The following is a 19,478-nucleotide window of genomic DNA, read 5'->3' as shown; positions in this document are numbered from 1 at the left end:
AGTTTTTCTCGTGTATGTGAATATTTCCCTGCATTAGAACTTTTTTATACAAGTCAGGTATCTGTGTGTTTATTATTATAAAACATAGAGTCTTATCATATGGTAAATTATAATTATAATCGAATAAAAAAATTTAAAATAAATTAAATAAAAAAACCGTGGTAATGCACGAGTAGTTGGCAAGTTAGAAATTGAGATTTAAAGCATCAAAGATCAGATAATTAACCTGAAAATTAAAAAAAAAGAAAAAAAAAAGAAAAGGAATGCAGTTAAAGCAAAGGCTAGGAGATGGAACATTCATGCCAGTCGTGGCCGCGACTAAGGAAAACGAAAAAGGGCCCGGCCCAACCCATTGACTCGCGTCAGCCGTGGCGCGTGTGATTGTTAGAAATTAAAATTTTTACAGCCCGGCCCAACCCATCTTATTTTAAAGTATTCTTTTTGTTTAAAAATATATTAAAATAATATACATTATTTTAAATTTTTAAATTTTTTTAAAATTTTCTCAATAATTTAAAATGGTTATATTTAATATTTTTTTTGACATATTTAAAAGATGAGAATCACTTTGTTAAATAATAATATCTAAAGAGTCTAAATTTTATATTTTAGAGGATCACTTCAAAAGGGGAGGATTACCTTGTTAAAAGCATAATAGGTTTTCTATTTTAGAGGAATAATTACATAAAAATTCTTATAGTTTAATCTAAATTTTACTTTCCCTTTATATTTCATTAAATCATATTTTTTATCATGTAATTTACATATTCAATAACATTTTTACATTCTTTGTTTTTTTATTTAATCATAAATATAATTTATAAAAGTACAAAATAAAAATTATATTAAGGTGAAAGTACCGAGGTTTTTTATTTTATTTTTTTGTTTGTAATTATTCCTTTTAGAAAAAGGAGGCATACATTGGGGACTGACACATGAAAGATATAATAAGTTGGGGACTAGATTGTAATTTCCCTTTACCTTTTATAGTCAGTCAAGCGAGGTGAGGTCAGGAGGAGTTTGGTTGTTTACTAGGCTGCTTCCTCTCTGTTTAAAATCTTCGCAATTATCATAACAGAGAGAAATTTCACGCGCCTGCTTTCCCTTTCTTCTCCTCTTCGTTCCTTTCCTTTTCTACTCTCTCTGTCAATTTCTAAGAAAATGTCCTCCTTTCTTCCTATTGGAGTTTTAATCACCCCCCTAAGAAAATAGGTTTGTTGTTATTGTTCTTGGAATTTTCATTGTAGTTGCGGTGGTTGTCTTGTCATGTCTTGTTGGAATTTCCCGTCTTCCTTGCTCTACCAAAAAGTCTCTCTCTTTCTCTTCTTTCTTAGATCCATTTTTGCCACTTCTTGCTCCATATATATGTAATTGCTGTGGTGTGGTGGTGTTGGATTCTTCCCATTCTTATTTGAAGAAGGGAGTATTCTGCTTTAGCTCTTGCAGTTGGAGTCACTGCTGTCAAGATCGGTTTCTTTCCACTTTCTTGATTTTCCCGGTAATTTCTTAAAATTTTCCTTTTTCATCAATTTCCCAGTTATTTATTGCTATTGTTATTATTATTATTTGCAATTAATCTCATGGTTTTTCAGTTCTTCTATTTGTTTGTCTGTGAATTACTGACTGCAATACTGATAATTGTAGAAGAAAAAAAAATTGCGGTATGTCTCCCTTAGCTGGTTGAATTCGTATGCAACCAAAATTCACATTACCTAGCTAATGGCTATTGTATTCAGTGTGCAATAATCGAGCTAAAATATTTTGAGTGGTGCTGAAACCCCCTCTTAATCTAGGCATGCTTGCTTTTGTAACTGATGAGAGAATTTGGGTTTTGCTTATTGGATTTGAAGGCGAGGTCTTTAACGAGCAACTACTTTGAAGATTTCCAATGCGTATGCCCTCTCCGTTCTCAAGTTTCCAGCTCATCGCCTCTTGGGATTTGGTCATTCTAATCGAGTTCATTCAGTTCAACAGATTTATATGAGTTTGTGAACAACTACTTAGCTAAACCTTCTCATCTTATCCTGCTGGTGGTGATTTGGTGTTTGTTAGAGGTTACTCAGTGGAAGTCAAAGCATGGAAGCTTTTGTGTTATTGTTGTGATTATTATCCTGAGATAAGAGGGTGCTTGGGTCTGGTTTCATATGCTCTTTGAATATACCTTATTTTTATTGAGAAAATTTCTGTGGGGTCTAGTATGATAGGTGGCTGTCATTGGAGTCATCTGCATACAAGCACTCAGTCATCTTTGGGTATTTCTTTCACAGGACTATTCTTCCAACAAGGCAACAATATTGGTTCCCCCCTTTACCAGCGACATTATTTCTTGAGGAAAATAATTGTGCATGGTTTTAGTTTATTGTTCAGGCCTTCATTCAAGGTAAATTTGTTCTATTTGTTTTTTATTAACATTAGCATGAGGGATTAAGGTGGATAGTTAATTTGTAGTCAATTCACTGATTCTTATGCTGTACTGCAAAGACTTGCTGATGGAGAACAAGCAGAGAGAATTGAAGGGGGAAAAAAACTAGAATCCACTGTGGGCTAAGATATTGAAATCCATAAAGGGGTGCTATCTGATTTTATAACAAACTATAAATTCTTGAAACACTTAAAAAAATTCCAATCCTCAGTTTTTGTTCCCACAATGTCTATCCAAAAAATTGGTGTGCATATTATGATAACTAACTGCCCTTGAGATCCTGCTTATCTCTCATGTCTTTGAACACTTTTCTGTTCCTTGGTATACTTTCAGATGGATAGGGATTTGCAAAGAACTTCACAGGACGTGCCCCTGTCCACTGCTCATATCCATGTTAATGGTGGTTTTGTAGCTGACCATCCTAGCCACTCAGCAGTATGTGCTCTGTGCCGAAGTATTCTTGTACCTGATAATGATGATCTTGAGATTAGTATATGTGGGCACTGTAAATTTTTGCTGCTTGAAGATCTTGAGACCCCTACTCGAGATTCTCATTGGAGGAGGCTTCACAGAGGAAGAAGAACCAGGCACAGCAGCTCTGAATCGATTGAAACCCTTTTCTCACAACAATTTTCTCAGGTGATTAATTTGGCTAGGCAAAACCACAACACCATTTATGGGAATGAGGATCGATCTATAGATGGTGATAGTTCTGCTAGGTTGTTACAGCGTACAAGCTCTCGCACAACTCCAAGTAGTTCTCGAAGATGGCAGCATCTTTTTTCAGATTCTGAAAGTGAGAGTTTTGATAATGTGGATTCTCTTTATGGGGAGAGTGAAATTAATTTCAGATCCAGTAGGTACCGGGTTTTTCACAGTGAGAGTGATGCCATTTCTTTAAGTGTGTTTGGTGAAGACTCTGATGCTTCTGTGGATGGACATGGTGTCCTGGACACAGAAATGTTTATTCAAGCAGATGAGGGAAGCAATTTTGACAGTGATACTGACATAGATCCAATGCATGCTGGTCTCCAACAATGGAACTCTGATGACCTAGAAGAGGAAGAGGATGAAGAAGATGGGGAATGGGAAGAGGCTGATATCGAGGAAGACACAATTGGATCTGTAGAAGCTGGAGCTCGACTTCGAAATATGTTTATTTCAAGTCCTAGTGAAGGTAATGGCCCTGTTAGTTGGCGCAGGCAGTTTCGTTCACTGGAATTTGAGGGCATGAACCGCCGGAGAACCAGGCAAAGTAGACAAGCATATAACCATGGCTTCTTAGCTAACTTGGAAGAATCAGAATTACCACAACACATGTGGAATTCTGAGTTTGGAGATTATGCCACAGGCTTTGGGGATTTGCTTGAAGCTCTTGCTCGTTCTGATATTGGAAGGAGAGGAGCACCTCCTGCAGCTGTGTCTTTTGTGAATAATCTACCACTTGTGATCATCAATGAGGACCATGAGAAGCATGATGGTTTAGCTTGTGCTATCTGCAAGGATCTTTTGTCAGTTGGCACTGAAGTTAACAAGCTTCCCTGCCTTCACCTATACCACCCTCACTGTATATTGCCTTGGCTGAGTGCACGAAATTCATGTCCTCTCTGCAGGTATGAGTTTCCAACCGATGATAAAGACTATGAGGAGGGTCGGCAAAACTCTAGTACCAGAATGGAGATGCATGGTATTCAGCGGCAGGAAGTTAGCGGGGACAGTTCGTCGGATGTCTCAGATGAACCTCTTGAAGGTGTTCAAAGAGGGAGAGGATTCCTGAATGTGGGCCCGCCCTTAAATAGCTCTGGCAGAGAGGGCAGTGGAAGGAGATGGCTTTTGCTTGCTGCTGCCCCCCTTGTTAGCCTTTTGGGTATTGTCTTTGTGATGTGGTGGGGCAATCCTCAAGGAAGACGGGCAAATGGTCATTGCAATTTCTCTGGGAGAGGCCTGCATCAAATTCAAGCTTCTGGCTCTTCCCAACTCAACCAAAGGGGCAATGGGAGGAGAAGATGGTGGTCTTTTTTCTGATGATTTTCTGTGCCTGAACGTGTTTAGCGCGTAAGATATTTATTGTTTTTTCTTTTCCCACTTATCTTGAATGGATCTAATGTTTGGTCGGAAAGCATGATCATGCCTTGCCTCTAATATGGATGACTGGGGAGTGGAACTGGTCAGGTTTCTGAAAGTCCGATGAAGATTTGATATTTTTAGTTGCTGATTGGGCAACATTTTATGCCATTCGATACGCTAATGACTCGAACTTATAACTCGAAAAATAAACAAACAAATAAATAAAAAAGAGGCCCTCGCACGGTCATGCTTGATTGTTATTGAATCTCCTGTCCCCGTGTTCCTTTCGTTTAGGGTTGTAGACTCGTGCTACGGAGGAAACATGTTCCTCTCCTTTATAGTTTATACTTTATACGCTGAGTGTTATATATATATGTTCAGCTGTAGCAAACATGTTTCAAAGAGAAAACAAGTATTCAACTTAGGTCATATATTTTAATGAATCAAATAAGTTGATTTTATTTAATTAAATAAAAAAAGACAATGATAATATATAGATGAAATAAAAAGTGATTACAGTAACTTGCAAAAAAAAAACAATGTAATTGAATTCTCAAAAAAAAAAAAATATGGAAGGATAATTAAATAAAAAAAATAAAACAATTAGGCCACATCAACTATAATTAACATAACCTGATTATTAACAAACCAATTGTAAAAATATAAAACTTAATAAAAGCCAAAACAATAAAAATGATAAAGATTAATTTAAAAAAGAATTAAAATTTTAAAGGCTGAAATTATAAAAAGATTATAATTTCTTTTTAAAAAAGTGAATCCCAAAAAAATCAAGTCAACTTGTGTTAATTTGTTAAATTCATGGTTTAAGTCATGAGATTATGATAACCAAATAGAGAATAAAATAAAAAATATCACAAATTTTTTTTTGAAAAAAGAAAAGTCGATTGATGAAATAAAAAAATAAAATAAATTTAAAAAAACAATGTTAACCCGCTTTAACTTCTCAAAGTCATGATCTAGATTATTAGATCAGAAGTAGCTTATTTGAAAAAATACAAAGTGCAATTCTCAACAAATCAAATATAGAATAATAAAATTAAAAGAAATTCAATTGCACAAAAAAATCTAAAAAAATAGCAATTAAAAGAATGAGAATTAATATTAAAATAAAAAAAAAATTAAATTAGAGGACAAATAAAATTTTTTTATTGAAAGGTGAGATTAAAAAGAAAAATTAGTTTAACAAAATACAAAAATAATTAAAAAAAGGGACCAATTGAAAAAAAAATATCACAAATTAGGATTGGTTGATAAAATTGAAAATAGATCAAAATTTTACAAAAAAAATCAAGAACAAAACTTAGAAATTAAATGAACAAGAATCGAGGTTCAAATCTCAATAAATAAAATAATAACTTTGAAATTTTAAATAATCAATGTGATTTAAAAAAAATAAAAGAAAAAAAATAAAGAAAATAAAAAAAATAATGTGGATGACAAACTACCCTACCATTAATATCATGTGCTATATCTCAACAAGAAAAAGATATGATAATTCCAATAACACAAGAAATTTTTGTCAATTGAAAGTCATTGCACATGTATGTCAAAAAACCACAACTTTCTCACACTAATCACTTTTAGTTTTTTTTTTTTATATATTTTATATTTATTAAAATATTAAATTACTTCTCAGTCAACTTAATTATAATTAAAGAACAAGATTGTAAATATAAAAAAGTCCTTGTAAACTAGTTTAATCTTTTTTTGCTTTTATAAATGATTTACTCATTTTATTATGTTTTAGAAATGTAAAAAAAGCTAATTATTTTAAATCAATCTAAATCTAATAATGATTAATGAACTTTTTAGAAGACTAAACTACCTCCGATATCCAGTGTAGGGATTTTGTGCAGGAAGAACAAAATTGTTAATACACTTAGGAGTGTTAAAAAAGATATATTTATCTTTAATATGTACATTATTTAACCCAACTTAACCTATGAAAATTGAATAATGTAGATTTAATAGATGATAGGACATGTCAAGAAATCTAATAAATAAATATTTTGAGATTGCGGGTTGAGAATTTAAAAATTCGTTCAACTCGACGCCACTTATATAACCCAACATGAGTACCTCGAATTCTTGGTGTAAACAATATTTTCCCTTATCTCTCCATTTTTTCCCTCTCTCATCTTAATACTCATAGTTGCTTCTTATTCTCTTAATCTCTTTCTCTTCTCAGCATTCCCCACTTTTACAAAAATTATATTTGTTTGTTTAAAGATTGATATGATAAGGTGATAGTGTATTTTTCAATTCCATTTCTTTTTTGTTTGGTACCCAAGAGAACGAGAAAAACAAATAAAAATTTTAACAGTCCAGATTGAACTTGTATTTTAAGGGTCTCATCTAATTTTAGTAGTTGCAACCCAATATGTATTTTAGGATTGTCGAAGGATAAAAGAATTAAGATGCTCTTTTCATGAATACATGTAATATCCACGAAAATTTTATCCTAACCCAATATATCCAACTCGCCCGGGTCTAAAAAAATTGAATGGATATGGCAACTGATGGATAAAAAAAGGAATAAGCTTAATATATATATATATATATATTCCAGAGCACCTTCCTGCAGCACTTATAAACAAAGGCTATGCATACATTAACTGCTCCAATGGAGCTTGTAGCTCAACAGGCACCAATGCTCCCTCCCTCGAGCCACTACTCTGTAACCAAAACAAGAAGAATTATTTCGAGTTTTTGCTAATCTACTTGGCTATTGACAGTGGTTGAAAGTAAAATAAACTGCACTGAAGATAGGTTCGTGTCAACAATGGGTTAGGCTTCGTTTGTTAACGCGGCCAACCGTTAACAAACACATACTTAACGCAGCGATTTCAGAACAGCATGTTGAGATAAAGGACAATCCATCCAGCCATTGAGAAAATAGCAAAAATATGAACCCAGAATAGAACAGCAGCAGCTTCTCTTCCACAGCCTCTTAGATTCGCCACGGCACCTAGAGAGAGGGGACTGATTAAGTAAAGAGATGCTAACCTTCCATGTCAACCCAATACTAATAACATTGATTTCTAATCCCTGCTTTCAAATGAATTATTTGTCTGTCTGACATTTGAGGGGAAGAATCTTCCATATTTTACCTTTGCCCCACTTCCCAACCAAGTTAAATATAGCCTTCATATACCAGCACAGAAAAATATTAGTTGTTTCTTCTTCTTTTTCTCTTGCATATCACGAACAGTTTCAATGAAGGCAATGTGAAATACTGTTCCGAACAACAAGATTGATTATGAAATGCTAATTTTCTGATTACTTGAAAGTTCGCGTTTTGATTGAAAATGCATAGGTGAGCCTTACCAGAAAGGACAGATGTAGGCATTGTATGTTGCAGAAGCAGGACAAACTTGAACATCTTATCACCAGGAGGGAGGAAGCCAAGCTTATCAGCCAATGTAACTATGCCAAGTCCAGCAGGAGGCACCAAAACTAACCGACCAAAAATAATAGCGGCAGTTGTCCGAAAACCAAGTTTAGAACTTCCCGGTCCTGCAGTGAAACAAAGAGCTTTCACTTGAAATCCACAAAGTGTTTAAGCTGATAATCTAATTTTTCAACAAAACTAAGAGGCCATTACTTCGAATACAGATAATGAGATGGCACAATAAAGTAACAAAAAATTATTAGGGAATTAACTCGCCATCAATGAGATTGCCTCCTAGTGCCAACAAAATGCATGGAATCATGGCTTCCCTGAGAACCAGAAGCAGTATAAGGAATCAGCAAAACCAATTAGAAGCATCTTCATCACGCAATGCAGAAGTAACTTGGAAAGAATAAATCACTTCTCATGTCTCAGCACTATAAATAAATCCACCTTGACTGCACGAGGAGAAACCAAACACCATACATGCATGTCAAGCTTCGTTTTCAAAATATTCAGAAGCAAGTTTGTACAAGATGTTTCTATTTCTATCAAATTAGCAGGGATTGTAAGGTAACTCTGCCCTGTTTGTGAGTTCGCATGTATTGAATATTACACATGCTGTTCAGAATGCATCAGCATGACTAATTACACAAGCCTTTCAGTTCCAAGAAGATGCAATTTGATGATCATGCCAGTTAGGATATAGCAAAAAATTGGTCCCGTTTATCTCAAAAGTTGAGTATCAATACTACTTTCATTTTCTAGTTCTTGAATCAACTCAAGTGATTTGGCATGCATGAAAAATCAGACGTGGGCCTGTTCAGAGCATAGGCAAATGTTTTGAAATCCAGTTTAAGGAAATCTCCAAGAGCTTTCAAAATCTCACTATTTACATGCTATACAAGTTTCTACTTCATTAAAATAATATTGATTCATTAATTCACATAATAAAAAGAATTGTTCTTCTTTCCCTTGTTCTCCCGTTCTAAAGAACCTTGTCAGTGATGAATCTGGACCTCATAGGTAGCCAGCTTGACATGTTCCAATATACTCACGAATCAGGAAAATGAGCAATCACAAATAATAAGAAACGCTTGGTGTAAGAGGCAGGCATACCCGAGAATCATACAGCTGTCAGTGAAAAAGAAAAGTGGAGCATCAGTTGTAAAGATCAATCGCTTCAAGAATGGTACTGCGCCAAGGAACATGGCTAGGATCTGCAGAAAACAAGAGCATATCAATTAAAAGGAAAGTTGAAAGAGGAAGGACAATAAAAATTGTCTTCTCTCTGTTGTTTCCTTTCCTTTTCTTTATTTTATTTTTTTTAATATAATGCACTCTGCTGGTTTTAAGGGGTAAATCCAAGGCTTTTTGATAAGAACCAAGTAACTTTACTAAGCCAGCTGACATCTACAGAGAAAATTGAGTTAAAATGTGCGAGCTTAGAACTTTGCCAGTGAACAGAAAGGATGGTGAATTATAAAGGTGATAGTACTCTGCAGCGTTTGGCCTGTCCAACAAGTGGAAGAATAAAGGTATGTTCGGGCTTAGTTCCTTTTCATCCATATAAGATGCTTCAACAAAAAATTCTATGAAACCAAGTGGTGGCACAGTTTTCACTAGCATTCTTACAGTCAAGAACAGATTTTGCAATTCTAATAAGTATCCGGAATCTCATGTCAGAACATCACCTAAGAGTTCACCATAAATATACCAAAACAAAAGGTTAAAGACGAAAGTGAACTTACAGAAGCAATTATAGGGGGCTGAAGAATTTGCTTCAGCTTTAACTTGACATAGAAAGAGGCCAGAAATTGTTTGATCTGCAAAACGCAAGAGATAATGAAACCCAAGTCTATGAAGAGGAAATAAAGATACGATAAAACACCACCATTAAGTGAATTAGGAGAAAATAGTTTTTCTGTGTTTTCTTCAAAATTTATGGTGCTGGGTCACAACTTTGAGAAATCTCTGACAAAAACCAAGAGTGGTGATATTGTCTTAAAACCACTTTACAACCCAGTAAAAAGTCATAAATACCAAGAACAATGAGTTTCGATATTGAGAAGAGTAGTTGAGTTGACATTCATCTTAGTACCATTTCCTTCGTCAAAACTTAGAAACTTAAGAGCAGACTGCAGTTTAATTGACACAGATACCATTGGCACAGCATGTCTATTTATCAATAAGATAATCATGACCTGGAAGTTTAAATGCCAGCTATTTATCAGATATTCATAACATGCATGCATAACTTGATTCTTACCTTCCCTCTCTTGAGAGCATCCAATTCTTCTGGTGCATCCTCCTGGAGAAGCAATGGGACTTGCTCAGGAGGAACATCTTTTGCTGGGCTCTTGATGGAAAGATTTGCATCCTCAATATCGAAGGTAACTTCCGGTGGAGGCGCCAGCATGTTAAATACGTATGTGTATAAAATGATTGCACCAACCTGGCATGCATCAACCAGAGCCTAACCAGTCAACTTCATGGAAAAAAAGCAAAAAAGACATGTTTAACGGTTAAAAAACTTCTTCCCTGATTTTTTAACTTCAAGTTTGTTGGGTAAGATAGTCAGAAGAGAGAGTAAACAATCACAGTATGAGTTAGTAATGAGAGAAACCCAAGCTTGTTTCAGCAAGAAAACTACCTGAAGGATAATATATATATATATATGAGGGAAGAGTGTATGCATGCTAATTCATTAACAACACAAGCACCATAAAGTTCTGCAGCCCCAGTCGTCAAGTACAGGCAATAACAATAGACTAATAGATGCTTGAGGCTTACCCACTGGCCAAATGAGATGTAGGCAGTCCCATCTGTGCTACATTTTTCTGAGTCGCCAAAAGGTTTGGATGTATCTCTACATAGAGCTGCAATCAATACAAGTGGCACATTCCCAATATTCCCTGAATGGAAGGATGCATTTCACTGTTACAAGCCATGGTCTGAAAAGCATGGACGCCAGCAGAAATACAAAGAGACTAGAATTTATCAGGATTTCGAAAATGAAGTGGCTCACCAATTCCGATTTGTATGATTGAAAACTTGAAGAATGGATAAGGTGGCCGGACAATGGATGCAACTACAAAACCTATTATTGAGCCAGATAAGGAGCCAAGAAAAACATTCATGGGAATAAACCACCTGAAATATAGAATAGGTAGCAGCTATAAGAACAACAAAAACCTTATTATCATTCTGCAGATATGGGAAAAGAAAAGAAAAACAAGCAACAGTCACCACTCCAACATTTTCTCTAAAGTGACAGCTTGGCCAAGTTGAGAAAATATCAAGCAAGGTAGCAGAAGCGAAAAAACCAGCTGCGATATAATTAAAGCAACCAGTTAGTGCTACATGCATTATCTAGAGCATCAATTTAATCATATAAAACTAAATTAAACTAAACCAAATTTGGTTGAAATTACCCCATTTAAGAGTTTCCTTCCACTAGCTGGCAAGATGTTAACATGCTTGGAGGCCATAAGAAATCCCAAGAAGCACATGGTAAATACTTTGGCTATAGGCAGAACAGCAATTTTGATGGTGTTTAAGAGCGACTGTCCTCCGGCCTGGTTTCCGGCGGGGACCATAGCTGATAAGAATCTCTCCATGGTCTCTTTCTTGAAAGAAGCCAATCGCTTCACTCGTTCACCAAGTCTGCTCAGGCAGTCCTTTAACAAGATAATATAAATGTCATTTAGACTAAATCCCTAACACATTCAGAAGAATCCTCTGCAAAACTCCATAATGAAAATGAAGGATACTCCATTATATTAACGAACTTCTTTGAAACGGTAACTCTAACAATAGTGGAAGAGAGAAATTGAAGACGACAAAACCTTAGGAATTTAAAAAGATCGAAAGAATTTATAATGGTATTTAAAAATTATATCAAAAGTGCAAAAAGTAAAAAGTAAGTGAATCTGATAGATTTTCTTGAAAGTATTAAAAAAAAAACAAAGAAAAAATGCGAAGGAAAAAGCTAGCAAAGAGCCAAGCCCAATGACTGGCACTTTGCTATTCTGATTCCAATTTAAATTTAGATATAACTAATCAGCCATAATAATAATAATAATCTTCGACAAGAAGGAAAGAAAGAAAGAAACGAGGAGGGCCCCTTGCTCGTCTCCACACCGAGAGCCAGAACACGAGCCTGCAATGAGCAACACGCATCTCTGCTAGCTGTTTATCACACAGCTTCTGCCAATTTGATAGGGACATTGGAAACTTCGTGGTCAACATCTGGTGTTTTAAATTAAGATTTAAGATACATGGTGATAAAGAACAGAGCTGCGTGTGCTTGTGATATCTAGCTAGCTAACTACACAAATGGATGCATCTTCCAACATGTCTTTGTATGGGCAATCAACTCTCTATGCGTTTCTCCCATCTCCACTCATTTCATCAGCTACCCTCCCCCTTCACTTTCAATGCTGAGCTGAAATCGAGTGTCCCTTTCCCGTACTCCTACAACAGGCGCCGTGTCCTCCTCTCATACTTAGATTCTTGCTTCCTTAATTAAGAACCGAACTGATGAACGCAGTCATCCACAATTTGAGCAAAGTTGTAGCATATCACAGGGTGTGTATGCATAGCGTTTGAGCGCTTTCTTAATGGTAACTGGAAGTTCCATGGATATCACAGACTTTCCAAGGTTTTCTCTACGAAAGGGCATGAATCTTTTACGGGTTCCTCACCATCGGAAGTTAGATTCAGTGGAATTCCAGTTAAAAATTGTTTATATATATACATATCTGCGCGCGCGTAATTTTTATATTAATATTTTATAATGATTCAAATCTGTGCGCGCGCGCGCAATCTTTATATTAATATTTTATAATGATTCAAAAATATTAAAAAATAATTTAAAAAATTATAAAATTTATAAAATTTATTGTTAAAATAGACTCTCAAACACCTTTTTAATTTATCAGATATTGTGGATAAGATTAATTAATTAATTACTTTATGTATTATTAAAATATCAAGAACCCTTTTAATAACTTAATCTAACTTAATCTGTAAAATTTAATTTTCATTAATTTTTTTATGAGATATCTTGTTATCGTATTGGAATTGTATCTATAGCTAAATTATAAATTTTATTTCAAGGGGTGAAATCAAGGTTGTAAAAAATATTTTATTTTGACAAGATATAAAAAATACAATATAAATTTAGATAATAAACTCGAATTATAAAATTATAAATAATATTTTTAACTGATTATATATTGATAATGCTAGCTAAAAAATTAATTTACATTAAAATATGATAAAATGAGTTAACAAAATTATAATTAATAAGTGATCTAAATAAAATAAGAGAAATAAATAATATAAATTCATAAATTAATGTTATGAAAAAATAAAAAGTTTCATAACTAAATTTCTCAATACAAAAAAATCACTAAAAGGTAGAAAATATATATAAATCTAGTAATAACTTGGTTGTTCCTATCATAATAAATCTTGATAGATTTTTTTTGAGTTGCAAGCTAATGAGTTTAAATTAGTAATTAATTAACATAAATTTAATAATGAAATAAACTCTTAAACAATGTTTAATGCGCTAAAAAAATTCTAGAAATAATGTTTTTGGTTATCAAAATGATTATTAAAAATTTAAAAATACAATTGGGCTTCGAAGCAATACCATAACCCTAGTTATACACGTTTCTTAGCATGAATGTATAATAATTAAGTTGGAAATTAGAATGTGAGTGATAGCAACTGAAAATGATTGAAAATCCAATTTAACCACATCCTGATTAAATAACAGTAGACGTGCGTATAGATGAAAATGAACCGGGACATGGCGTCTACAAGATGAAATTAATAAAGTGGCTCAAGGTCAAGTCGGACCAAAAGCAGCTAGCCACGGCGGACCAATTACGAATGTTGCTTAAGAAAATGAGAAATCCCGGGTATAAATTTTCTTCCTCTCATATAATTTCTATTCTGAATTCAATAGTCAGTAGGAAATCACGCGTGAATGTTTGGAATTTAGATTAAATTTGTTTTTTTTTGTTTTTTTTAGATTATTTTAAGACGTTAATATCAAAAATAAACTTTAAAAAATAAAAAATAAGTTATACTACCCTCCCATTAGACATTAGAGAAAAAACCCTTAAACGAAGAGCTGGAGGTTCAAAGTCCCACCTTAATTCTCTCCAAGTATTTGCTTTTAATTCTCTTTATTTATTTTTTATTTTTTTTGGTTATCTCCACAATACAGCATATATATTTGTTTCTAGCTATTCTAGATCTTTCACCTTCAATGCCTCTTAAATATTTCTTTGAAGCCGTAAAGCCCAAGAGTGGACTAAATCCAGGAGAAACAGGGTGGGAGTGGGCCTTTGTCGATCGGAATAATCCACGCATGAGGAAGCTGCAAGGAAACAACTACATAAAATTGTCTACGAACTATATCTATATCGTATACGTTAGACAGCATTTGAGGGTTGAGACAGGTAGTCAGTTACTGTAGGACCTGCAGGATCTGCACCTATCTGTCCATGAAATAAATAAAATTAACAAAAACATTAACGTTCATGGGAAAAGCAGTGTAGAAATGCATTTGATTTGATTTATTTTGAATTGAAATAATAAAATTATTATTTTATTATTCTAAAAAATTTGAACTAATTATTTAAAAAAACAAAATCTTTTCAAAAAATCTATTTATCATTATAAAATTAATAGAAAGAAGTAAAAAATTATTTATTTCTTAAAAAGTAATTTTCGAGAAATTACTTTTTAAACTTTCTTGTTTTTAGAAAAGTTAGTTAATGAAAAACACTTTCGAATTAGTAAAAAAACTTTCTGGTCAACGAAAAATATTTTTCAGTCAAAAAAATTTGGCTTGGTTTTAGAAAAGTATTTTTTTTGTTATGTTTGTTTTTCGAAAAGTGATTGTCGGGAAATTATTTTCCAAACTTTCTTGTGTTTGTTTGCCGTTAGAAAAGTTGGTCAACTGAAAATATTTTTCAATCAAAGAAAAATTTGGCTTGATTTTCAGGAAAGTATTTTTCTAGAAAATTTGAATGAAAAACACTTTCTAGAAGTTGTGAAAAATTTAGAAATGTCATTATTTGCTGATTATATTAAATTTGATCCTTAACTTTTGATTGCTACATATATTTTGTTTTAAATATTTATTTTTTAATTTCATCTCTTAAAATTTAATTTTTATATTAACTTTGGTCCTTATTTTTATAATTGTTATTTGTTTTTTTTACTGAAATTGTTTATCTATCAAATTTAGTCCTTATTCTTTTGACTGCTTCTTATTTTATTTGAAATAATTTATGAAATATTGATTATTATTATTTTAATTTCTTCATCTTTTATTTTTTTAATTTTTTAGATTTGTCTCTATTATTTTAATTATTATTTATTTTATGTGAGATAATTTATAATTTTTTTTTACACGGTATCACTATTTAATTTTTCTGAAAATAAATTATTTAAATAGATTTAGAAGCTTTTTTGAAATTCCACTTTTCACTGCACACCTGAATGAAAAATAAAATTTCTGCAGCTTGCTCCAAGGAGTTGTTGCATTTTCATCTTCTTCTTTTTTACAATCATGTAGTCTGAGACGGCTATCTTTTTTTTTTTTTGGTAAGTAATCTGAGACGGCTATCACATGCATTATATGTGACAATCATGTAGTCTGAGACGGCTATCACATGCATTATATGTGTCAGTAAGCAAGCAACATTGTTATGTTCAGGCGACATGTGCAGCAACTATGGTGGCCAAAAACATACATCATTCCTTGGTGCTTTCTAAATCATCAAATCATCACAGTGGGGCCAAACTTCCTGGATGATATTGGCGATGTAATTCTTTCTAGTTAGCTTCTTCTTTTTTTTGTCCTTTTTTATTTTCGTGCCTGACATTCAAAATATCACATTGGCATTCCATTTGTTTTTTTTTTGGTTAAAATTTAGTTTATGTTATTTTAATTAATATTTTTTATTTAAATTTATTTATATAAATTTTTTTAATTTTTTAATTTATTTTATTTTTAATTATTTTTAAAATTATTTTTTATGATTTCATCATCTTTTATTTTTTATTTTTATAAATTCTTTAAATTAATATTTATTTTTCAATTTCATTCTTAATATTAAATTAATATTATTCATTCAGCTCAAGTTTAAGATTTAACGAGTAATGCATTTAAAGATTAACCAAGATTTAAAAAATTTATCCGGATATATTTTTTTTTTCTTCTAAGCTTAAGCTTTTTCAGTATCATCTTTAAATATTAGATTTGATTGGAGATTGGACTTTGCTATTTTTTTTAATTTTTTATAGGATTTTTACTATTTTTTTATTTGAAGATTTTTTTTATTTTTCATTCTTTGTACAATTTAGTTTTTTCATTAAAATTTTTTTTCTAGATATACCATTTATCCCTCTTTAAAAAAAAATATTCTAGGTTATTGTAATTATTTTTTTATTTGATACATTTATTGTTGCTGTTAATTTTTTTATTGTGTAATTAAAATAAAAACAATTTATTTAACTCAATTAGATATATGATCTCAGTTGTAAATTTAGCTTACTTCTTTGAGACATGTCTGCAGCAAATCATTTTTTTATGAAAAAGAATCGAGACCACGGCATAAAGTTAAGGATTAACTATTAATCCAGCTTGAAGTCGTACGTTCATGTAATTATAAATATCCAAATAACTAATTAATGTTTGCAACATTAAGATATGCAACTTGTGATGACATGCCCGGACCCGAGGGCAAGTGGAACCGTCGCAGACAAGAAAAGGGGAAAGTAAAAGAGTCGCCACCAATAGTTTATTTTCTAGGTGTAATTGGTTACCTAATTAATCTCAATAAATACCTAAAATTTATTAGAATCAATGAATTTTGGTCTGCATTATCTGGAATTAGGATTCAGGAATTTACTTATGTTTGGAAAAGATGTCAGTACCTCCCCCAAAACACTCGTTCAAAATAAGGATTGCTTATAATCAAGAATTGACCTTTATTCATTTCTATCATCTGCTTTCTAAAATTCCGAATAATTATTATTTTTTTACCATAATATATTCGTGTAAACCCAAAAACTAATTGCATGATCTGCAAAAAAAATAAAAATCTAGCGGGTATAATCTCAGATTTACTCGGAAGAAAATGGGTATATACAGGACTTGAACTCCACGAGAGACATGAACGTTGGGAGGTCAAAACAGGGGTAAAGTTCTCACAAAGATACATAAATTCCAACATGCAGAGAGGACAAATTTAAGGAAGACAAAATCAGACAGTTTTTGGACCCAACGATCTCTTACAATGAGCAATAGCCGCCTGAATCGAGTTATCTTTAGGACATATTTTATGATTCTGATCATCACTTGAGAGTTCTTGGTGAACTGGGGAGGATTTTGCAGGGCTTGGGCAACTTCTAAATTTTCTATCTTCGCGGCCAACGCTACTGCTGCTACTCATCGTTTCCACAACTCCTCTAACTGTATCCATTTTCGTCTCCAATACTCCTGACCTCTCACCTTCTCCAAAGAGGTTGTTTGAGTAGACGTTGCTGCTGCTACTTCCTTGCGCAAACCATTTATCGAATGGATTCATTAGCTTCTGATGTGTCCCAGTATTCCTCGGCTCTTGGGGGGAGTTAATCACTTGGCAGGACTTCATAAATGATGCAAGCAGAGTTCGAATCTTCAAGTTTCGAAATTTGATCAAGAACTTCATCACGATCCCATTACTGCTCATGGCTGCTGTCTTTGATCCTTTCATGGTGCTATGGTAGATTTGAAACAGGAAATCAACACGGCCAGCGATCAGTGATAATTATTATATTCAGTGCCTATAATAATCACGTATAAATAAATTTAAATTATTTGTCAATACAATCTATACCCATTGTATTGATTAGTTACACGTGTTTCAGCCATTAAAAACTGGTTTTACCGATTGATGGAAGATATCTGAATTTTCTAGCATCACTTACGGGGATAAGTAAATTCTTACATCTATTGTATGTAAATTTTTCATTAAGTATTTAGTTTAGTGATAACATTACAGCTTGATAAAATTCAAGAAAGAGAAACTATATCTACACTTCATTTTTGCTATTTCAGTATTTAGAATTGTAGTAGCAATATTTTTTAAAAATATTTTTCATTTGAAAATGCTTTAAAATAATATTTTTTATTTTAAAATATTTATTTTTATCATCATCATATTAAAATAATTTAATATTATAAAAAATTAATTTTAAACAAAAAAAAAAGAGTTAAAAACACTTTTTAAATACACCATACTTCTAACGTTGTAAATTGTAACAGAAGAGATCATGGGCTAGATTAGGACATGTGATTAGCCTAAAACTCAAAATCTGAAATGGACCAACCACGGCCCATCCACATAAAATTAGTGATTGTGGGCCATTTTGTTTTCTAAATTCTGATATTGAACACGGCCATTTCTTGGGGAAAAAAGGGGGGCACAATTTGTTGTTGCATCTCAAAAAAAAAAAAAGAAAAAAAAAGAAAAAGAAAAAGAGAGACAGAATGAAAATATAGAAAATACCTGCTGCTTACAAGCTCCAAATGATTGTTGTTAGCCGGATGGCCATTTCCATCACCGGCCTCTGATGATACCGTCAAACTGGGCTTTAACATATTTAGAACACTGTTCACTTTAGGGAACTGCACCTTCCTTTTAATGGCCTTTTGGGCTCTACAAGTAGAAGCAGAAGCCTTGGACCCCATTTGTGCATCCCGTTGACCACTCTCCATGGAAGGAGAAGAAGAGCTCATTGTGAATGTTGTTGATGATGGAGACGATGGCATTGTGGCCGCAGACTCATGCTCATTACTGATTTTTTTGGTGGAGAGTTCTTGGAAGGGAGCACTAGATGAAAATGATATACGTAGCTCCATTTCCTCATCAGCCCAGCAATTAATACCTCCATGACCATTTTTCTGGGAGGGTTCAAGGGCTATTTCAATGTAGCTCTCGTCGTCGCTCTCATCGAAGAAGATTGATTGGAATGGTGAGTTGAAGTCATAGCAGCCACTGAAGGAGAAACTCTCTTCTAGCTCTGGATCTCTGTATGTGATATTTGCCATGTTACTGATCAGCAAATATCCCTAGGCCTAAAACTAGAGCTGAACAAGATTCTTGAGATAATTGCGATGCATAAGATTCTTTACAGATATTTATGATGATAATAACCTTGAAGCTATAATAGAAAACAAATCAATACAGATCATAAAGATCAGAGGCTGTTGGTTTGGAGGATGGAAACCCATGTGCATGGAGGTGACTAAGCGAGGGTAGATTTGATTTAACCTATGAAATCTTGCTAATTAGCTATAAGCTTTAACCTTCTTGGTGTGGGTTTTGGTTGAAGAGTGAATATCTAAATATAGCCCTGGTCCATATCAGACAACGCCAATGGTTATATCATCATTTTAGGCTCTGTTATTCTAATAAATTAATGTGTTGAGGGTTGGAACGCTCGGACTTGTGTTTTTTCTGGTTTAACAAACCTCAAAATCCCACAACCTCCGTGATTCAA

At 33.2% G+C, this 19,478-nt stretch overlaps 3 protein-coding genes across 8 annotated transcripts; 1 reads left to right on the top strand and 2 right to left on the bottom strand.

The window, feature by feature from the left end:
• The first annotated feature begins 1,024 nt into the window (after positions 1 to 1,024).
• LOC105121824 (uncharacterized) lies at positions 1,025 to 4,751 on the top strand. Of its 4 annotated transcripts, XM_011020633.1 has the most exons (4): positions 1,025 to 1,498; positions 1,645 to 1,653; positions 1,734 to 2,380; positions 2,756 to 4,751. In XM_011020633.1, the coding sequence occupies exons 3-4, from the start codon at positions 2,198 to 2,200 to the stop codon at positions 4,445 to 4,447; spliced, it is 1,875 nt and encodes a 624-aa protein (XP_011018935.1). In that variant the 5' UTR covers positions 1,025 to 1,498; positions 1,645 to 1,653; positions 1,734 to 2,197; the 3' UTR covers positions 4,448 to 4,751. The 4 variants fall into 4 exon arrangements, with proteins under 4 accessions (XP_011018935.1, XP_011018938.1, XP_011018934.1 ...); XM_011020636.1 differs by lacking the exon at positions 1,645 to 1,653 and having other exon boundaries at positions 2,268 to 2,380; XM_011020632.1 differs by having other exon boundaries at positions 1,645 to 2,380.
• Positions 4,752 to 7,354: 2,603 nt separating this feature from the next.
• LOC105121823 (uncharacterized) lies at positions 7,355 to 12,606 on the bottom strand. 3 transcript variants are annotated; one of them, XM_011020630.1, is made up of 10 exons: positions 11,336 to 12,606; positions 11,160 to 11,230; positions 10,930 to 11,054; positions 10,695 to 10,816; positions 10,171 to 10,356; positions 9,653 to 9,727; positions 9,021 to 9,121; positions 8,178 to 8,230; positions 7,838 to 8,026; positions 7,355 to 7,478 (listed from the first exon to the last, which is right to left on the bottom strand). In XM_011020630.1, the coding sequence occupies exons 1-10, from the start codon at positions 11,519 to 11,521 to the stop codon at positions 7,357 to 7,359; spliced, it is 1,230 nt and encodes a 409-aa protein (XP_011018932.1). In that variant the 5' UTR covers positions 11,522 to 12,606; the 3' UTR covers positions 7,355 to 7,356. The 3 variants fall into 3 exon arrangements, with proteins under 3 accessions (XP_011018932.1, XP_011018931.1, XP_011018933.1); XM_011020629.1 differs by having other exon boundaries at positions 11,151 to 11,230; positions 11,336 to 12,603; XM_011020631.1 differs by lacking the exon at positions 7,355 to 7,478 and adding an exon at positions 7,502 to 7,745 and having other exon boundaries at positions 11,151 to 11,230; positions 11,336 to 12,605.
• A 4,532-nt stretch (positions 12,607 to 17,138) lies between these two features.
• On the bottom strand, positions 17,139 to 19,478 carry LOC105121822 (uncharacterized). Its single transcript, XM_011020628.1, has 2 exons — positions 18,485 to 19,478; positions 17,139 to 17,693 (listed from the first exon to the last, which is right to left on the bottom strand). Exons 1-2 carry the CDS (start codon positions 19,024 to 19,026, stop codon positions 17,198 to 17,200), a joined length of 1,038 nt encoding a protein of 345 aa, XP_011018930.1. The 5' UTR covers positions 19,027 to 19,478; the 3' UTR covers positions 17,139 to 17,197.

This window comes from Populus euphratica, unplaced genomic scaffold (genome assembly GCF_000495115.2).
Source record: "Populus euphratica unplaced genomic scaffold, PopEup_1.0 scaffold46.1, whole genome shotgun sequence".
NCBI classification, from domain to species: domain Eukaryota; kingdom Viridiplantae; phylum Streptophyta; class Magnoliopsida; order Malpighiales; family Salicaceae; genus Populus; species Populus euphratica.
This window is presented reverse-complemented; position numbering and strand designations above follow the sequence as displayed.